At 32.6% G+C, this 22,555-nt stretch overlaps 1 protein-coding gene and 1 long non-coding RNA gene across 3 annotated transcripts in view; one reads left to right on the top strand and one right to left on the bottom strand.

Annotated features, from left to right (window-relative positions):
• Positions 1-22,555, top strand: part of LOC145296043 (phosphatidylserine synthase 1-like) — a 357,209-nt gene that overhangs the window by 134,859 nt on the left and 199,795 nt on the right. For both annotated transcript variants that reach the window (XM_080142088.1, XM_080142087.1), the window contains exon 2: positions 9,412-9,503. In XM_080142088.1, coding sequence (XP_079998214.1) covers positions 9,412-9,503 — 92 coding nt within the window. The remainder of the gene's footprint in view (positions 1-9,411; positions 9,504-22,555) is intronic.
• LOC145296045 (uncharacterized) overlaps positions 1-22,555 on the bottom strand; it is a 193,277-nt gene that overhangs the window by 12,126 nt on the left and 158,596 nt on the right. The gene's annotated exons all lie outside the window — the stretch shown is intronic.

Raw genomic sequence — 22,555 nt, 5'->3', positions numbered from 1 at the left:
ATTTTACATTTTCGCTTGTTAAAATATTTTAAAATTTACTACTACCCAATTTTTAAAAATATTTGTATGGTTGATAACAAAATAGCTCTAACTAAACATGTAAGAAATTTTTTTTTATGACCAGATTTTCAATTAAAAAAAAAAATCGATTTGAAATAAAAATAAACCACAAAAACAAATGTCTGTTTACGCCATGTTATCGCTACTGCTGCTGCTGATACAGCTACTATCACTAATACTACAGAAGTCTTGATTCAAATTCATAACGATTTTTTCAGATATTATGTTTTTAAATTGCTACGTACCACTAGAGAAAACACTGTCCAATCATCTTTTTAATGAATAAACATTGTACAAAGATTGTTTTATTTAATAGTGAGTGTCCGAGGAAATTTTTTTCAAAATTTTCAATACTCATCATTTTGAAATCTTTTTTTTAACATAACAAAAAAACGAGTGGTCAAATGAATTTCGGACACTCAAAATTATTAAAAATGACATCTCTTTTGGCTAATTTCCAAATTTCATTAAAAAATTCTTTACAGAAATACGGTACGAATGTTTAGAAATCAGGGGGTCATTACAAAAACTTACCGAAAATGCCATTTTATGATGTTCACATTTTTATCACTTTATTTGCTCTAAAAATATATAATGTATGCTATTCTTTACTAATTCATTTGAAAGTATATTCATTTCTGAACAAAATGGTGGTATTTTGAAGACTTAAAGTGCTTTGGTTTTTAAAATATGACTATTTTAACAAACATCTTGAAATCTGTGATTATCCAAAGCGTTTTAACAGCCATGTGTATTGCTACATAGCAATACACATGAAAAAATTGAAATAGCTTAAAATATTTCAATATTGGTATATATAGAAAGAGTTTGATGAGCTAAGAAAGAATCTTTTTAAATTTTAAAAATCTGATTTAAATTAAGGAAGTTATGACTATTTTTGTGCCTCACACGTTTGGATATTTTCCCCTCTTTAAGACCATATGCGTTTTGTCAAATTTTTTACACTACTTTTTTAGTAAAAATGTCATATCTTTGTTAAAACAGAAGATTAAGTAATGAAATTTACCATATAAGTGTATTTTTGTACAAGAAATCAGAATATGCAACTGAAAATCTCCAAAAGTGCATGGTTTCCTACTAATCTGCAGTAAATGTGCATAAATATGCTGCAATTCCTTAAAAATGCCATGTGTCTATAAACAGAAAAGAAGTTGGAGAACTCAAAGTTGAATTGTAATGTGCTTTATGTACAAAAAACTTAAATCTAAACATAGGACCATTTAAAAATGAATATATTGCAATATTTCTTTGGTATTATTGTAGATTAACACCTTCTGTTTAACGCCACCCAACCCCTTCTGACCCCCCCCCTCCAAAATGTGATTCTACCTTTTTAGGCAATTATGTATGAAATGCCCTGAAAAACTTGAATGAAAGATAAACAAATTATTTTAGAATTTAATGTAAAATAATTTCCCATTACAGGTCACTCTAGCGTTTTAGGGCAGTTAACTGGGGGTTTTTTTTCTATGGGAGATAAATCCTGTATGCTTTTTGTTTTTTTTTTTGTTTTTTGATTTTTTTAAAGAAGATTATGTGTGGTTTTTAGATGGTTTCTATGCAATGAAAATATGGGGAGGGTTGCCATTCGAACTTTGAATTAATTGTAGGGCTAAGGGAAATTATGTGTGAACATACTGAAGACTTGACAGAAACAAAAACAATATTAGAGAAGGGGGGGGCGTTTAGTTTCACAAAAATTTAATGTAAAATAATTCACCATTTCCAGGCCATTCTAGCATTTTAGGACAGTTAATCTTTATGGGAGATAAATCATGTGCATTTTTTTTAAAGGAAGAAACTATTTTTTTTGTTTGTTTGTTTTAGATGCTTGTATGTGGCTTACAGAGATATTTTGTTGGAGGGGCTTGCCACTCGAACTTAGTGGGTTTGTTAGGGTTAAAGAGTATTTTAGGAGGAGACTTACCACTCATAACTGGGGTGAGGTTAAGAAAGCATTTTTTCAAAGAGAGCGTTCATCACTCATATTTACTTTTAGTGGTTCATAATTATTGGCTTTTGAAATGTTATGGATTAAACTCTGAATATCACATTATGTAAAAAAAAATATATATATATAACAAATGTTATGCAAAGCATTAAGCAAGATAAGTTACTTTTCTATCTAACTGAATAAGTTTTTACTGTTTTTATTTAATGTAAAATATTTATTTGGTTCGAAAAGTAGATAATATTCAGCGCTACCCGAAAAGAAAATATGGCCGCAATTTCTATTTACATTTTTCAAGTCTTGATAATCACTTCAAAATAAGAAATAAAACAAAATGGTGAATGAAATCCACCCAATAAATGTCACGGTAACATTTATTGGGTGGGTTTCAAAAATGTAAAGAGACATTGTGGCCACTTTTCTTGTTCTTCGTGTTTCATGTGTGAGGATGCCCACGGATAAAATATAACATAAAACCAGTCGTTGTGTTTACTCGGCAATCATCTTTATTTATTCCTCTTCTTACACCGGTCACCTCTAAGGGGCATTACTCCAAACGGTGTAACACCTGTTGTTGTTCATGCAACATCTTCCCTTTTCTCAAAGAAAGGAGAAAACAAACAACAAAAAAAACGTCTGAACGGAATTAAAATAAAATATATATAAAAAAGTGACCTAGGCATTCATTGGGCAGACTACCATCCTGCCTAACAGGAATTATTCTGCCCTTCCCTACTTTATTTTGCGTAGTCCCTGAATCTCACAGGATCTCTCACTACTCTTCCCGACCGTGTTGTCCGTAGGCTTGCTTTTGTTTGTTCCGGGCTTGATATCATTGGGGGTGGTGTCGGGTTAACTCCCTCTCCCAATTCACCTTCATACCCAGGTTGGCCTGTGTCATCTCTCTCTTCTATGCTGTTACCTTCATTCCTGACTATTTCGCTCTGCACTCCGCATGGCTGGTGAATCAACGATGTAAGTGGGGGTGCTTCTGCAGTTTTTTTTCAAGTCGACCCTATTCCGTCAATATAGCTCCCCATTCACTTTTACAGTCTCTCCCATACTATTGCCTTCTTCCACTCTCTCTGACCCTTTATGTGAGGTTTCATCCGTACTACATCTCCAGGATGTAACGGTTGAAGTGGTTTCACTTTGTGGTTAAAAAACTGTTCTTGTCTCCTGCTGTCTCGTTTGACACACTTTTTGATATTTTTGGCCAATTCTGCTCTGAGTAACTCCTCTCTAGTTGGGAGAAGCATTTTTGTTCTCCTTGACATCAGCTTCTGAGCTGGTGATAAGAGACCCTTAGATGGTGTATTCCTATGATCCAACATTGCTAGGTATGGATCAGCCTTATCCTCCATCGCTTTCCGGAAAAGGTTCTTTGCCATTTTTACTGCAGATTCCACTTTCCTATTCGCCTTGCTATTGTATGGACTGACAGGTGTATGTATAAAACACCACTTTTTAGCAAAGGTGGAAAATTCCTGGCTGCTAAACTGAGGCCCATTATAAGTTACCACCTGATCTGGTATTCCATGTCGTGCAAAATGATGTTTCAGTTTGGTTACTACTGTCTTAGCTTCTGTATTTTGAAGATGATCAATTTCCCAGAAGTTGCTCATGTAATCCACAGTACAAAGATAGTCTCTATCTGTAAACTTAAACAGGTCCACTCCCACTTTCGCCCAGGGTCTGTCAGGAACTTCATGAGCCATTAATGGTTCGGCTAGATTGGCTACTTCGTATTTTCTGCATGTGGGGCATTTTGAAACATAGTCTCTGATCTCACTGTTCATGTTTAGCCAATACAAACATTCTCTTGCCCTTCTGCAACATCCTTCTATTCCTAGGTGTGTAGAATGCAGATTCTCCTTCAGTATAGCCCGCTGGGTAATTGGAACCACTACACGATTACCCCTGAAAATTAACCCATCTTGTACAGTCATTTCATTTCGTATACCAAAAAACGGTCTCACCGCTGGGTCAAGATGTTTTTTTTCGTCTGGCCATCCCTCCACAATTACTTGCTGCAACTGCTGCATGCTTCGGTCTTCTTTTGTGGCTGAGCGCAGTTCAAGCAGCCTCCTCTCTGTTACAGGAATGTATTCAGCTTCCTTGACATCATCTTCATTGTCCATATCTTCGCTGTTCACTCCGTGGATATATGCTCTTGATAGCGTGTCTGCAAGGAACATCTTCCTACCTGGATGGTACAGAACGGTAGCATCGTAAGCCTGTAATCGCATCAGCATGTTTTGCAGTCGTTTGGGGCATTTTCCCAACTCTTTTTTTCATGATAGCTTCTAATCGCCTTTGATCGGTCAGTACCGTTATCTGTCGACCAAACGTATATTGATGAGACCATTCGGTAGCATAGACTACTACTAGCAGTTCCTTTTTCAATTTGCGCATATCGGGTTTCTGTGTCAGTCAGCGCACGGCTGATATAGGCTAGAGGTTGACCTTCCTGCAGTAGTGCAGCCCCCATACACTTCTCACTTGCATCACATTGAATGACCAAAGGTTTGTTGGGTTCATAGTATCTCAATACTGGTGCCTCACTCACTAACCTTTTAATTTTTTCAAAAGCTCTTTCATGAATTTGACACCACGTCCATGGCACATCTGCCTTCACTAAATTCCGAATTGGACCCATCACGTCGGAAATATGTGGCAGAAACTTTGCCAAGTAGTTCACAAATCCAGCCAATCTTTGCACGCCTTTAACATCTGTTGGGCATTGCATCTCTTTTTTAGATTTTACCTTCCCAGGATCAGGAAGTAACTCATCACTGGTTATCGTGTGACCTAGGAAAGATGTTTGTCGTAGGTTCAATTTTCCAGCATTCAATCGAATCCCACGATCACAGCATCTCTGCAACAGTTTTCTCAGTTTTTTGTCATGATCAGCTGTTGCTTCCTCCATTATTTTACCTTTCCCAATCACCAGAAGATCATCTGCTTTGTTGATCACACCCTCTAAATCCCATACATTGTTAACGAGGACCTTTTGAAATATCTCTGGAGATGGAGTAATCCCAAATGGTAAAGCCTGCCACTGAAACCGACCAAATGGCATGGTAAATGTAGTCAAACGACTGCTGATTTCATCCAATTTCAAATGCCAAAATCCATCTCGTAAATCCAGGGTGGAAAATACTTTGCTGTCAGCCAGTTCTGGCAGCAAATCATCCAATGTAGGTAGTTGGAAATGTTCCCTTTTCAAAGCTTTATTTAGTGGTCTTGGGTCTATGCAAATCCTTAGATTTCCATTTTGCTTCATCACCAATGCCAATGCACTTACCCATGGAGTTGGCTCACTTACTGGTTCAATAACTTTCTTTTTAACCAGTTTCTCCAATTCAACTTTTAATTTGTCTTTCAGTGCGACTGGCACTCTTCGTGCTGCAGCTACATTTGGTGTTACTGCTGTATCCACCTCCAAATGTACCGCTCCAGGTAACTGACCCAATTCCTCCTTAAATACATCTCTGAACTCGTTTATAATGCTGTCAGAGTTCTGGCTGCTGGATTCATCCACTTGGGAAATTTTGGCTATCATTTTGAATTGGTCCTGGTTGATTGTGATGAGTGCCATCTTCTGAATTGCATTTGCTCTCAGTAAAGGATGGAAATGCTCTTTTACAATGACAAACTTAACTGCATATTTTTGTCCAGTTTTGGGGTTTATCATTTTGACTCGACACTCTCCCAATGGCTTCACTTCTGTTCCATTCCACATGACCAGTTTCTTATTTGAAGGCGCCAGTGTTTCCCCATTACATGCTTCTCATTCAGTATGTTTACTGATGCTCCACTGTCAAGCTGAAAAATAATTGGCTTTCCTTTCACCATCATTTCCGCCTTTATCACCTCATGATTCACAGCGTTAACTTTTTCTTTTATTGTTACACTGTCTACCTGCCTATAGTCTGAAGAACTACTACTGTCATCTTGATCCTCATATTGTTGCGTTTTGACAGTCTGCACCTTCTTTTTCCTTGCTAGTCTGCATTTCGCAGAAAAATGATTTTTTCTCTTACAGTTGTAGCATGTCTTGCCAAATGCAGGACATACTTCCTTGTTCGGTCCATGTTGCAGTGTACACACTCGGCATTCTCTCACAGTTTTTTCCCCTGGCTTTTTCTTGTGTCTGAACTTCACTCGGTTCACTCTCTCAGGCCTTAGGATACTGGCTTGTAACGTAGCATTTTTAGACAGCTTACAAATGTCTATACATCTTTGTAAATCCAGCTGTCTTATTTTAAGTAAATCAGCTTGTGTCTGAGGGTTACGTATTCCCAGCACTACTTGATCTCTGAGTACTGAGGAAACGCAATTGTCACAAAAATTGCACGTTTTTACTAACGTCCGAAGTGCCATAATAAAAGATTCCATGGTCTCCGTTTCTCCTTGCTTTCTCGTGTGAAAAACATAACGCTCGTAAGTTTCATTTGTTTCCCCTATAGCATATTTATCAAACGCCTGAATAATTTCCGTAGGCGTTCTTTCATCTTTGGGCGTTAAAAAGTGAAACCCGTAGTACACTTTCAAAGCATCATTCCCTAATGTATGAAGCAAAAGTGCAGTTTGATATTGTATCAACTGGGTTGTCAGATATGTAATAATAGCATAATTATGACATTTCAGCTTAAATAGCTTCTAATTCTCTGTCAAATTCTGCTCCATACAAAGGGGTGGTGGTAGTCTTATGCCAGCTACTGGTCTGTTTTATTGCACTCATGTCTCCTTCTGACATTTTTTTTTTTTTTCCTCACCACCTTGTGGCGTCGTAATTTTCACACCAAAAAATTAAACGTTACTTATCTGTTTTTTTTTTCTTCTTTTTCTGATACCTTTCCACCGTTTTGTTTTTTCTTCTCTTTATTGTACATCCCACCGCCATCACCATGTTTCATGTGTGAGGATGCCCACAGATAAAATATAACATAAAACCAGTCGTTGTGTTTACTCGCCAACCATCTTTATTTATTCCTCTTCTTACACCGGTCACCTCCAAGGGGCGTTATTCCAAACGGTGTAACACCTGTTGCTGTTCATGCAACACTTCGATAACGCTCGCTCAACACTACTTTTTTTTCGAACCGAAGAAACATTTTACATTAAAAATAAAAAAACAAATAAATAAATAAATAAAATAAAAAGTATTCAGTTAGGTAGAAAAGTAACTTATCTTGCCTTTGATAAAATTTGTTTTTGACAACTTTTTCATACCTCAGTGGATTGGAATACAAACCGTTACTTCATTTTTGTTTTGTTGTCTTAACTGCAAAATGCTGTTTCAATTTCAAATAAATATCTTACAGAAAGTATATATATATATATATATATATATATATATATATATATATATATATATATATATATATATATATATATATATATATATAGAGAGAGAGAGAGAGAGAGAGAGAGTGTGTGTGTGTGTGTTCGACAGGTAAATAAGTCAGCAAAAGTTATATTTAGTTTTAATTTAATTATGAAATTTCAAATTTCAAAGAAAATTCCATAAATTTGTTGATTTCTATTTTCGAGGTTGAAGGTGTTTATTCCATAGACCGTTTATACTTTGCTGGAGCAGGTCATAAAAACAGCTTTCGCTTAATAAGTAGAAAAAAAAATGAGATAAAAAGCTTCCTAATTGTAGTTTGATGTGTTTTCTAACTGCTTGTAGAATTTCAAGAATATTGATATAGATTTTGAGGATTTGTATTACTGTACACAGATTCGAAAAAAGTTGTCAAAAAACAAATATATAACAAATAAATGTTATCAAAAGCAAGATAAGTTACTTTTCTATCTAACTGGATAAATTTAGTGTTTTTATTTAATGTAACATGCTTATTCAGCTTGAAAAACCTACAATGTTTACCGATGTATTGGAAAATTTAAAATGGCGCCCGACTCTCTCTTGAAACGGTAAGTTTGGGGAAAAGAGTTAAAAATAAAAAAACTAGACAAAATACTGTAAGAAATAGCTTAATATATCTTACCGTGACAACGTTACATAGGCTGACATGTATTCGGCGGGTTTTTAATTGTATTTTGTATTTTTAACTCTTTTTCTCAAACTTACCTTCTCAAAGAGAGAGTCGGGCGCCATTTTAATTTTTCCAATACATCGGTAAACACTATGTCTTTTTTTTTTTTTTTTTTTTTTTTTTTTTTTACAACTCAAATCTGTGTGTATAGTAATACAAATGAGATTTTGATACTTATTTTGATTTTAAAAAAAAAAACATTTGTGCCTGTTTAATTCGCTGTTCAAAACTAATGCAATGAATAGAAGTGCATGCAACTTTATATCTACAAAAGTTTATTTTATTTTTTTAACCATGTTTTTAAATTTGACTAGAAATGTGAGAAATTGCAACAGATTCATAATGCCAAATTAGTTGGGATTGTTATTATATATTTTGAAAACAAACAGTTCTAAACTAATGTTATTCTGATAACAAAATAGCTCCAATTAAACATGAGAACATTTATATTCATATTTTTTTTTTTTTTCTTAATTCGTTCTTGAATAAAAATTAAAGGACGTGTGTTGTTTACACTGTTCTATTGCTAATACTACAGCTGCTGCTACTAATATTAATTTCATTTGTCCAAACTCGAGAATTAGAAACTTTTTTTTTGGGGGGGGGGGGGGTCCTTTTAAATTATTATCAATTACTGTGGTCCTACTCAACATACAATAATACTTGATAATAATAATTGATAAAGATAGTAAAAAGATTGATTTACTTACTAGTGGGTGTCTGAAGAATTGTTTTTTTTTTTTTGGTTTTTTTTTTCAAAATGTTCGATACTCGTCTTATTTTTAACACAAAAAAAAAAAAAATGGGCAAAAATATTTCAGACACTTGACAGTATTAAGATTAACACCTCTTCTGATTGTTTCCCAAATTTCATGAAGAAATTCTTCATACAATCACGGTATGGGCCTTTAGAAATGAGGGAGTTTCATTACAAAACCTTACTGAAAACGCCATTTTATGACATTCACATTTTTATCACATTATTTACTTAAAACTCTTAAAATATATAATATACATTCATATTTATTAATTCATTTAAAAGTATATTCATTTCCGAACAAAACAGTAATTTGAAGACTTGAAGTGCTTTGGTTTAAAAAATATGGCTATTTTAGTAGAACTGTGATTATCCAAAACGTTTTTTCTGTCCGTGTGTATTACTACTTTAAGGCAGGATTGTAGATAGCTCGAACTGAGCATGAATTAGTCCTGACTATATTTAGAATATTTGTAATATAGTATCTTGCTATTTTTTGTACGAGTTTGTTTCATGTCAATGCCATATCACTCATCTTTTTTTTTTTTCTTTTAAAGAAATGATGTCAATTCAGATGATAATATTTGGAATGGTCTCAGCTGTATGGTATTTATCTTTCTAGTTATCAGTGTATTGGCATTTCCAAATGGTGAGTTTTCATGTTTTTCTTGTTTTCAATATTTCAATTTCTGTTGTTGCTTATAGCATTCTAGTTTTGCTACAATTTTAAAGCTTGTGATCAGTTATACATTTGTAGACTTATGCATTGATCCATAGCCATGATGTATTTCTCATTACATACAAATACAAGCATTTTTCTGGCAAAGGGAGAAGAAAAAGCTGTATTTTAGGTTTGCAGTATCTTGCGTGAACAGTCACCAGAGATGTCAGAAATTTTCTGTTTCTATGCCTATCCTTGTGGCCATGTCACTAATAAGGGTGCTGGAGGTAAACATTTTATCTGGGCTGACATTATCTGCCTGATAGTCAGGGACCTTTTGGTGGGGCTTCTCGATGCCATATTAGTGGATAATTGTTACGGCTGTACCTTTACCTGTGTTAAATAGAGAAGTAGTCAACCACCTCAGCAAAAATAACCTTCTTAGTGATATGCAATATGGTTTCCATTCTGCTAGATCTACAGCAGATGTGCTTACAGTTATTTCTCATAGGATTAGCAAAACTCTCGATGGAGACTTCCTTTCTAGGGCAATTGCTCTTGACATATCAAAGGCCTTTAATAGCATAAAGGTTTACTTCACAAGATCTCCAGCTATAGTATAGCTGGAAATGTCTTTTCAATTATTAAACATTTCTCTCTGATAGGTTCATAAGAGTAGTGGTTGATAAGCAGAAATCAGAAGCTCATATTAATGCTGGAGTCCCTCAAGGGTCCATCCTGGACCCAATTCTCTCCCTGATCTACATCAATGATCTTCCAGATCATTTGTAGACATTTTTGCTGATGACATCATGGCAGCACATCCAAGTTCATAAACGGCCAAGTTCTCTCTGATTCTCTCTCCTCTGATCTTGAGTATGTGGTACAATGAGGAAAAAAGTGGCTGGTTACTTTTAATGCATCTAAAACCAAGCTCTGATCCTCATCTGGCATCAATTGAAATAAATGGCTCCCATCTTGGGGAGGCTCCATGTTTTGACAAGCTTCTAGGCTTGACCTTTACTCCTGATCTAAAATGTACATCAAATCCGTTGCCAAGGTCGCTGGAAAAATGATGGGATCCTTCTATCGATCCAGCAATTCTTTACCTATATAAGAGCCAGGTATGTCCAAGGATGTCACATCTGGGTAGAAGCTGTTAGGAAGACCTTATCCTGCCTTTACAGTTCAGAATAGACTTCGTAGCCTAGTGGGGAAATGCTCTTTTATTTTCCCTGCAACCTCTTTCTCACAGAAGAAACGTTATGAGCCTGTCTCTGTTTTATCGTTATTTTCATGGCAAGTGCTCGTCTGAGCTCCAATCTATACCCCTCCTTACCAAACATTCACTCGAATGTTTCAAAGTATTCTAACCACTGCACCACGGGTCTTGCAAGGACTTCTATTCAGTCATGGCTGTTGAAACGAGAGCACGCTACCCCCATGAATTAAATAAAGAGTTCTGTTTGAAATTCTGTGCTGATTCCTGAGTTTAACAGAAAGATTCCCATGTTCAACAATATACACCTGAAGGTCAGAGGTTACATTGACTGAAAGTGTTGTAACATGTTTATTCAGCTCGAAAAACAGTGTTTACCGATGTATTCGAAAAATTGAAATGGCGGCCGACTCTCTCTTTGAGGCAGTAAGTTTGGAAAAATGAGTTATAAATAAAAAACCAGACAAAATACTGTTAGAAACTTGCTCAATATATGTTACCGTGACATAGGCGGATATATATTTGTCTAGTTTTTAACTCATTTTCCCAAATTTACCGCCTCAAACACTATTTTTCGAGCTGAATAAACATGTTACATTAAATAAAAACACTAAAAACATATCCAGTTAGGTAGAAAAGTAACTTATCTTGCCTTTGATAACATTTATTTGTTATATATATTTGTTTTTTGACAACTTTTTCAAATCTATGTGTACAGTAATACAAACAAGATTTTCATACATCTTTTGATTTGGAAAAAAACATTTGTGACTGTTCGCAGTAAAACATTGTTTTAATTCGCTGTTCAAAACTAATGCAATGAATAAAAGTGCATGCAAGCTATATATCTACAAAAGTTTATTTTGTCTTTTTAACCATGTTTTTAAATTTGACTAGAAATGTGAGAAATTGCAATAGATTGGTTGGGATTGTTATTATATATTTTGAAAACCGAATAGTTGTAAACTAATGTTATTCTGATAATAAAATAGCTCCAATTAAACATATAAGAACATTTATATTCATATTTTAATTTTTTTCTTAATTCGTTCTTGAATAAAAATTAAAGGACGTGTGTTGTTTACACTGTTCTATTGCTAATACTACAAACTCGTCCAAACTCGAGAATTAGAAACTTTTTTTTTGGGGGGGGGTCCTTTTAAATTATTATCAATTACTGCGGTCCTACTCAACATACAATAATACTTGATAATAATAATTGATAAAGATAGTAAAAAGATTGATTTACTTACTAGTGGGTGTCCGAAGAAATTTTTCTTTCAAAATGTTCAATACTCGTCATATTAAAGTCTTATTTTTAACACAAAAAAAAAAATAGTCAAAAATATTTCGGACACTTGACAGTATTAAGATTAACACCTCTTCTGATTGTTTCCCAAATTTCATGAAGAAATCCTTCATGCAATCATGGTACGGGCCTTTAGAAATGAGGGAGGGTCATTACAAAACCTTACCGAAAGCACCATTTTATGACATTCACATAAAATATATAATGTACATTCATATTTATTAATTCATTTGAAAGTATATATATTTCCGAACAAAACAGTAGAAATTTGAAGACTTGAAGTGCTTTGGTTTTAAAAAAATATAGCTATTTTAGTAGAACTACCTTGAAATCTGTGATTACCCAAAGCGTTTTTTCTGTCCGTGTGTATTACTAGCCTAAACAATCCATATTAGAACTCAATTGACCTTTAATGTAAGTTAAAATAAAGATTTGTACTGAAAAGAATAGTTTATCCACTGTAGCTCTGAAAGACAAATATTAATATGATGATTGTACCCTGCTTTTATTAATTGCTGTCACATAGATGCTGCTGAGTTATAAACTAGGAAGATGTTGCAAAGGTAGATAATAAAATGCTGGTGGTTGTCATTACTAGATTTTGAGTACCTAGAATTATTTTTATAATATTCCAACTCTTATCTTGATATTTAAGATTGGACAATATTTTATAATATTCTAACAGATGTTGATATTATCTTGATATTGAAGATTGGACATGATTTTATAATATTGCAGCTGATGTTGGTATTATCTTGATATTGTAGATTGGACATGATTTTATAATATTGCAGCTGATGTTGGTATTATCTTGATATTGTAGATTGGACAAGATTTTATAATATTCCAGCTGATGTTGGTATTATCTTGATTTGACAAGATTTTGATATCTATATTATTTTGATATAGAAGATTGGTCATAGGTTTAAAATATTCCAGCTGATGTTGGTTTTACAATGATATTGAAGATTGGACAAGATTTTATAATATTCTTGTTGATGTTGGTGTTATCTAATATTGAAGATCGGATATGAGTTTATAATATTCTAGCTGATGTTGGTATTATCTTGATATTAAAGATTTGACAAGATTTGAGAATATCCCAGCTGATGTTGGTATTATCTTGATATTGTAGACTGGACCAGATTTTATAATATTCTAGCTAGTGTTGGTATTATCTTGATATTGTAGACTGGACAAGAGTTTATAATATTCCAGCTAATGTTGGTATTATCTTGATATTCTAGACTGGACTAGATTTTATATTCCAGCTGATGTTGGTGTTATCTTGATATTGTAAATTAGACAAGATTTTATAATATTCTAGCTAGTGTTGGTATTATCTTGATATTGTAGACTGGACAAGAGTTTATAATATTCCAGCTAATGTTGGTATTATCTTGATATTCTAGACTGGACTAGATTTTATATTCCAGCTAATGTTGGTGTTATCTTGATATTGTAAATTAGACAAGATTTTATAATATTCTAGCTAGTGTTGGTATTATCTTGATATTGTAGACTGGACAAGAGTTTATAATATTCCAGCTAATGTTGGTATTATCTTGATATTCTAGACTTGACTAGATTTTATATTCCAGCTGATGTTGGTATTATCTTGATATTATAAATTAGACAAGATTTTATAATATTCTAGCTAGTGTTGGTATTATCTTGATATTGTAGACTGGACAAGAGTTTATAATATTCCAGCTAATGTTGGTATTATCTTGATATTGTAGACTGGACTAGATTTTATATTCCAGCTGATGTTGGTATTATCTTGATATTGTAAATTAGACAAGATTTTATAATATTCTAGCTAGTGTTGGTATTATCTTGATATTGTAGACTGGACAAGAGTTTATAATATTCCAGCTAATGTTGGTATTATCTTGATATTGTAGACTGGACAAGAGTTTATAATATTCCAGCTAATGTTGGTATTATCTTGATATTGTAGACTTGACTAGATTTTATATTCCAGCTGATGTTGGTGTTATCTTGATATTGTAAATTAGACAAGATTTTATAATATTCTAGCTAGTGTTGGTATTATCTTGATATTGTAGACTGGACAAGAGTTTATAATATTCCAGCTAATGTTGGTATTATCTTGATATTGTAGACTTGACTAGATTTTATATTCCAGCTGATGTTGGTGTTATCTTGATATTGTAAATTAGACAAGATTTTATAATATTCTAGCTAGTGTTGGTATTATCTTGATATTGTAGACTGGACAAGATTTTATAATATTCTAGCTAGTGTTGGTATTATCTTGATATTGTAGACTGGACTAGATTTTATAATATTCCAGCTAATGTTGGTATTATCTTGATATTGTAGACTGGACAAGAGTTTATAATATTCCAGCTAATGTTGGTATTATCTTGATATTGTAGACTGGACAAGAGTTTATAATATTCCAGCTAATGTTGGTATTATCTTGATATTGTAGACTGGACAAGATTTTATAATATTCCAGCTAATGTTGGTATTATCTTGATATTGTAGACTGGACAAGAGTTTATAATATTCCAGCTAATGTTGGTATTATCTTGATATTGTAGACTGGACAAGAGTTTATAATATTCCAGCTAATGTTGGTATTATCTTGATATTGTAGACTGGACAAGAGTTTATAATATTCCAGCTAATGTTGGTATTATCTTGATATTGTAGACTGGACAAGATTTTATAATATTCCAGCTAATGTTGGTATTATCTTGATATTGTAGACTGGACAAGAGTTTATAATATTCCAGCTAATGTTGGTATTATCTTGATATTGTAGACTTGACTAGATTTTATATTCCAGCTGATGTTGGTGTTATCTTGATATTGTAAATTAGACAAGATTTTATAATATTCTAGCTAGTGTTGGTATTATCTTGATATTGTAGACTGGACAAGAGTTTATAATATTCCAGCTAATGTTGGTATTATCTTGATATTGTAGACTTGACTAGATTTTATATTCCAGCTGATGTTGGTATTATCTTGATATTGTAAATTAGACAAGAGTTTATAATATTCTAGCTAGTGTTGGTATTATCTTGATATTGTAGACTGGACAAGAGTTTATAATATTCCAGCTAATGTTGGTATTATCTTGATATTGTAGACTGGACTAGATTTTATATTCCAGCTGATGTTGGTATTATCTTGATATTGTAAATTAGACAAGAGTTTATAATATTCTAGCTAGTGTTGGTATTATCTTGATATTGTAGACTGGACAAGAGTTTATAATATTCCAGCTAATGTTGGTATTATCTTGATATTCTAGACTGGACTAGATTTTATATTCCAGCTGATGTTGGTGTTATCTTGATATTGTAAATTAGACAAGATTTTATAATATTCTAGCTAGTGTTGGTATTATCTTGATATTGTAGACTGGACAAGAGTTTATAATATTCCAGCTAATGTTGGTATTATCTTGATATTCTAGACTGGACTAGATTTTATATTCCAGCTAATGTTGGTGTTATCTTGATATTGTAAATTAGACAAGATTTTATAATATTCTAGCTAGTGTTGGTATTATCTTGATATTGTAGACTGGACAAGAGTTTATAATATTCCAGCTAATGTTGGTATTATCTTGATATTCTAGACTTGACTAGATTTTATATTCCAGCTGATGTTGGTATTATCTTGATATTATAAATTAGACAAGATTTTATAATATTCTAGCTAGTGTTGGTATTATCTTGATATTGTAGACTGGACAAGAGTTTATAATATTCCAGCTAATGTTGGTATTATCTTGATATTGTAGACTGGACGAGAGTTTATAATATTCCAGCTAATGTTGGTATTATCTTGATATTGTAGACTGGACTAGATTTTATATTCCAGCTGATGTTGGTATTATCTTGATATTGTAAATTAGACAAGATTTTATAATATTCTAGCTAGTGTTGGTATTATCTTGATATTGTAGACTGGACAAGAGTTTATAATATTCCAGCTAATGTTGGTATTATCTTGATATTGTAGACTTGACTAGATTTTATATTCCAGCTGATGTTGGTGTTATCTTGATATTGTAAATTAGACAAGATTTTATAATATTCTAGCTAGTGTTGGTATTATCTTGATATTGTAGACTGGACAAGAGTTTATAATATTCCAGCTAATGTTGGTATTATCTTGATATTCTAGACTTGACTAGATTTTATATTCCAGCTGATGTTGGTATTATCTTGATATTGTAAATTAGACAAGATTTTATAATATTCTAGCTAGTGTTGGTATTATCTTGATATTGTAGACTGGACAAGAGTTTATAATATTCCAGCTAATGTTGGTATTATCTTGATATTGTAGACTGGACTAGATTTTATATTCCAGCTGATGTTGGTATTATCTTGATATTGTAAATTAGACAAGAGTTTATAATATTCTAGCTAGTGTTGGTATTATCTTGATATTGTAGACTGGACAAGAGTTTATAATATTCCAGCTAATGTTGGTATTATCTTGATATTGTAGACTGGACTAGATTTTATATTCCAGCTGATGTTGGTATTATCTTGATATTGTAAATTAGACAAGATTTTATAATATTCTAGCTAATGTTGGTATTATCTTGATATTGTAGACTGGACAAGAGTTTATAATATTCCAGCTAATGTTGGTATTATCTTGATATTGTAGACTGGACAAGAGTTTATAATATTCCAGCTAATGTTGGTATTATCTTGATATTGTAGACTGGACTAGATTTTATATTCCAGCTTATGTTGATATTATCTTGATATTGTAAATTAGACAAGAGTTTATAATATTCTAGCTAATGTTGGTATTATCTTGATATTGTAGACTGGACAAGAGTTTATAATATTCCAGCTAATGTTGGTATTATCTTGATATTGTAGACTGGACAAGAGTTTATAATATTCCAGCTAATGTTGGTATTATCTTGATATTGTAGACTGGACTAGATTTTATATTCCAGCTTATGTTGATATTATCTTGATATTGTAAATTAGACAAGAGTTTATAATATTCTAGCTAATGTTGGTATTATCTTGATATTGTAGACTGGACAAGAGTTTATAATATTCCAGCTAATGTTGGTATTATCTTGATATTGTAGACTGGACAAGAGTTTATAATATTCCAGCTAATGTTGGTATTATCTTGATATTGTAGACTGGACTAGATTTTATATTCCAGCTTATGTTGGTATTATCTTGATATTGTAAATTAGACAAGAGTTTATAATATTCTAGCTAATGTTGGTATTATCTTGATATTGTAGACTGGACAAGAGTTTATAATATTCCAGCTAATGTTGGTATTATCTTGATATTGTAGACTGGACAAGAGTTTATAATATTCCAGCTAATGTTGGTATTATCTTGATATTGTAGACTGGACTAGATTTTATATTCCAGCTGATGTTGGTTTTATCTTGATATTGTAAATTAGACAAGATTTTATAATATTCCAGCTGATTGATTGAGATTGTCGGACTGACTTCCTCATCTTGGTTGTTATAGTCACAACGTTTTGGCCGTTTTGCCCTCCGGCCTTCATCAGGTGTTTTGTATCAGACTGGGGAACCATTTGTTAGGAGTCTCGAACCCAACTCTTTTACGGGGGTACCTACTGGGGGGGACATAGTTGCTGATTCTCTCTTTTGAATGTTACTTTTCACTGCCTTCGTTCAGAATTGAACTCAGCACCTTTGGGTAACTGTAAACTTTGATACAACGTCTAGGACCACTCGGCCATATGTCACTAGGACAATTCTTAGTTGGTTTTTTAATGTTAAACCTATGTTGTTATTCAAGGTTTTCTCTCTCTATCAGAGGTGTCCAGATTGCATTCAGCTCTATGCTTGGTTTGCTCAGTAGGTTTTATGTCCGAGCATGTGAGCTGTTTCTTTAAGTTTTCTCACTTTTCAGTGGGTCTCTCTGTTTCTTATTTTTACTTCATTCCATAGGGGGCGATGGTCCCCCCTCTCCATCCAGCCATGGGTGGCTATACCCGATTTTTCCGTCTCCCCTTTAGTTACCGCTTTTCAGTGTTCTTCCACCCTTACTTTAAGGGGACGGCATGTTTCACTCTTGTAAACCTTTCTGCAACTGCATGGGATGGAATATATGCAGTTCTTGGTCATGTTCTCCTCCATGCGGGGCTTCACTCGTACCAGGTGTCGTCTGAGTGTTGACTGGCTCTTGAATACCGTCCATGAGGCGCATATTCTCTGAATCTTTACGGAGATGCCTCGTATGTATGGTAGGCAGACCGTTTAAGGTTTTTGGCTTTCATTCTCCTCTCTTTTACTATTAACATGTCTGGTGGATAGTATGCTATCGGGGTAGTTGTTACGACGGAGGGTATTCTTCAACCTGACCATTTCTTGGTGGTATGTAATGGTGTCGCTACTTATTGTCTCCTGATGAAGGCCGGAGGGCAAACGGCTGAAACGTTGATATTGTAGGCTGGACTAGATTTTATAATATTCTATCTGGTGGTGTATTATCTTGATATTGAAGATTTGAAAAGATTTTATAATATTCCAGCTGATGTTGGTATTATCTTGATATTCAAGATTGGACAAGATTTCATGATATTCTAGCTGATTAATATATAATGCTCATCTCAAAAATGAATTCCAATTAAGGAATAATATATATATATATACCAATCGGTACGGACCCGACTATGGAAGATCAGATAAATAAATGTGGATTCATAAGATCAAAGAATCCAACCTTGATCGCCCTTCGGGGTCCGTGGCGCAGTTGATAGAGACGTTGAATCTCTACAGTTCCAGATGAGCATTGTCTGAAGATAGCGGTTTCAATACCACCCAAAGCGTGCCAAAGGTTAATTGGCCAAAACGTGGTGAGACGACAACAACTACGGATGGCAGTGATGGCTGAGAATGCAGTTAGGAGATTCAAAGTTCCTATCCGTCGCGGTTACCACCTGATGAAGGCCAAAGGAATAGTTGGCCGAAACGTGAATAAACACAACCAATAAAAGATTAAAAAAAAAACAACTAATTAAATATTTTAAAAAAAAAAAACAACTAATTAAATATTTAAAAAAAAAAAAACAACTAATTAAATATTTAAAAAAAAAACAACTAATTAAATATTTAAAAAAAAAAAAAAACAACTAATTAAATATTTTAAACTCATGACCAATCTTCAATATCAAAATAATATAGACATCCGCTAGAATATATATATTATTCCTTAATTGGAATTTATTTTGAGATGAGCATTATATATTAATCTATTTTTATTTCGGACTATTATTCTCATGAATAATAGTCCGAAATAAAAATAGATTAATATATAATGCTCATCTCAAAATAAATTCCAATTAAGGAATAATATATATATTCTAGCGGATGTCTATATTATTTTGATATTGAAGATTGGTCATGAGTTTAAAATATTCCAGCTGATGTTGGTGTTATAATGATATTGAAGATTGGACAAGATTTTATAATATTCCAGCTGATGTTCGTATTATCTTGATATTGTACATTGGACAAGATTTTAAAATATTCCAGCAAATCTTGGTATTATCTTTATATTGTAGACTGGACTAGATTTTATAATATTCCAGTTGATATTGGTGTTATTTGATATTAAAGATTGGACAAGATTTTATAATATTCCAGCTGATGTTGGTATTATCTTGATATTATAGATTGGAAAAGATTTTACATTATTCCAGCTGATATTGGTGTTATTTACAATTATAGATTGGACAAGATTTTATTAATATTCCAGTTGGTATTATCTTGATATTAAAGTTTGGACAAGTTTTTATAATATTCTAGGTGATGTCAGAATTATTTTGATATTGAAGATTGGATAAGATTTTATAATATTCTAGCTGATGTTGGTGTCAAATGATATTGAAGATTGGACAATATTTTATAATATTCTAGCTGATGTTAGTGTTATAATGATATTGGAGATTGGACAAGATTTTATAATATTCTAGCTGATGTTGGTGTTACAATGATATTGGAAATTGGACAAGATTTTATAATATTCTAGGTGATGTTAGTGTTATAATGATATTGAAGATTGGACAATATTTTATAATATTCTAGCTGATGTTAGTGTTATAATGATATTGAAGATTGGACAAGATTTTATAATATTCTAGCTGATGTTGGTGTTATAATGATATTGAAGATTGGACAAGATTTTATAATATTCTAGCTGATGTTGGTGTTATAATGATATTGAAGATTGGACAAGATTTTATAATATTCTAGCTGATGTTGGTGTTATAATGATATTGAAGATTGGACAAGATTTTATAATATTCTAGCTGATGTTAGTGTTATAATGATATTGGAGATTGGACAAGATTTTATAATAGTCTAGCTGATGTTGGTGTTATAATGATATTGAAGATTGGACAAGATTTTATAATATTCTAGCTGATGTTAGTGTTATAATGATATTGGAGATTGGACAAGATTTTATAATAGTCTAGCTGATGTTGGTGTTATAATGATATTGGAGATTGGACAAGATTTTATAATAGTCTAGCTGATGTTGGTGTTATAATGATATTGAAGATTGGACAAGATTTTATAATAGTCTAGCTGATGTTGGTGTTATAATGATATTGGAGATTGGACAAGATTTTATAATATTCTAGCTGATGTTAGTGTTATAATGATATTGGAGATTGGACAAGATTTTATAATAGTCTAGCTGATGTTGGTGTTATAATGATATTGGAGATTGGACAAGATTTTATAATAGTCTAGCTGATGTTAGTGTTATAATGATATTGAAGATTGGACAAGATTTTATAATAGTCTAGCTGATGTTGGTGTTATAATGATATTGGAGATTGGACAAGATTTTATAATAGTCTAGCTGATGTTGGTATTATAATGATATTGGAGATTGGACAAGATTTTATAATAGTCTAGCTGATGTTGGTGTTATAATGATATTGGAGATTGGACAAGATTTTATAATAGTCTAGCTGATGTTGGTGTTATAATGATATTGAAGATTGGACAAGATTTTATAATAGTCTAGCTGATGTTGGTGTTATTATGATATTGGAGATTGGACAAGATTTTATAATATTCTAGCTGATGTTGGTGTTATAATGATATTGAAGATTGGACAAGATTTTATAATAGTCTAGCTGATGTTGGTGTTATAATGATATTGGAGATTGGACAAGATTTTATAATATTCTAGCTGATGTTGGTGTTACAATGATATTGGAAATTGGACAAGATTTTATAATATTCTAGCTGATGTTGGTGTTATCTTGATATTGAAGATTGGACAAGATTTTATAATATTTTAGCTGATCTTGGTATTATCTTGATATTGAAGATAGGACAAGATTTTATAATATTCCAGCTGATGTTGGAGTTATCTTTATAGTGAAGATTTGACAAAATTAAGTGTTGATATACAACAGAAGTAGCTTAATTTCTGTCTCATGCAGCAGATTTGTCTAAGGAATTATTTCCAGTTAAGTTTCCAATATTGAAGTTACATGTGCATTAAATTTTTTCTCTGCAATTATATAAATGCAGCTTGTTGAGGATGTGCGTTCGTTCCTGATAGAGTCCGAAATGGCTCAACAGATTTTCTTTACAATTTACAGATCTTCAGTGTATTAGTCTGGGAGTGATCTTAAGGTTTTTCTCAGAATATCCCCGATAATTATCGGTAATCAAAACCATTATTTTAATTCATCTATCCTCAGTAAAGCCATTTTTTCCATGTTGTCGCTTAGCAACAATGATAGAACAGTGGGTCATGAAGATTCCACTGTGTGTAGGTTTATAGTGTGTCTTTTTTTTTTTTTGCATGATGTGGTCTGTTGGTTCAAATTCCGCACTTAAACTTTTTTTTTTTTCATTAACTGCAAAGACTTGAAAATTTATGTGTTTTTTTTTTTGTTTTTTTTTTTCTTTTTGCTTGACTGTAGGTCTCTAGGTTCACACCCGCATATAAATTTCTTAATGTTTTTTTTTGTTTTTGTTTTTTTGTTTTTTTTTTGTTAACTGGAAAGAAGTTTATATAAAATAATTTTATAAAAGGAACAGTAGGTTCTCTACAGTGCAATCGAGAATAACATATTTTGGACTAAGTTACTGCATGGAAGCATGTGAAGCTTCTCCCTGGGTGATTTCATGGATTTCGATGACAATAAAAATATAAGAGTGTGAAATATTCGTTGATCATTATTGAATCCAGGGCAACGTCGGGTCTCTCTGCTAGTATAACATAACTGGGATTACAAAAATAATTTTACACATGAATGGGATTATAAAAATAGCTTAACACTAAAATAAATGTGTTTTTTTTTTTTTAGTTTGTCATTGCATAAATGGTATTCTGAAAACCGGTTTCCATTATGTAAATATGATTGTAAAAAAACTGGCACAACATGAATGGTATTGTAAAAACATTTTGATGCAACAGGAATGGTATTGTAAAAGAATTTTAACACTAAATAGTATTAAAAAACAGT

The sequence above is a fragment of the Euprymna scolopes genome, chromosome 16 (genome assembly GCF_053919585.1).
Source record: "Euprymna scolopes isolate OS-2025 chromosome 16, ASM5391958v1, whole genome shotgun sequence".
Classification (NCBI taxonomy): Eukaryota; Metazoa; Mollusca; class Cephalopoda; order Sepiida; family Sepiolidae; genus Euprymna; species Euprymna scolopes.
The sequence above is the reverse complement of the archived record's forward strand: the minus strand, read 5'-3'. Positions and strand labels throughout refer to the sequence as shown.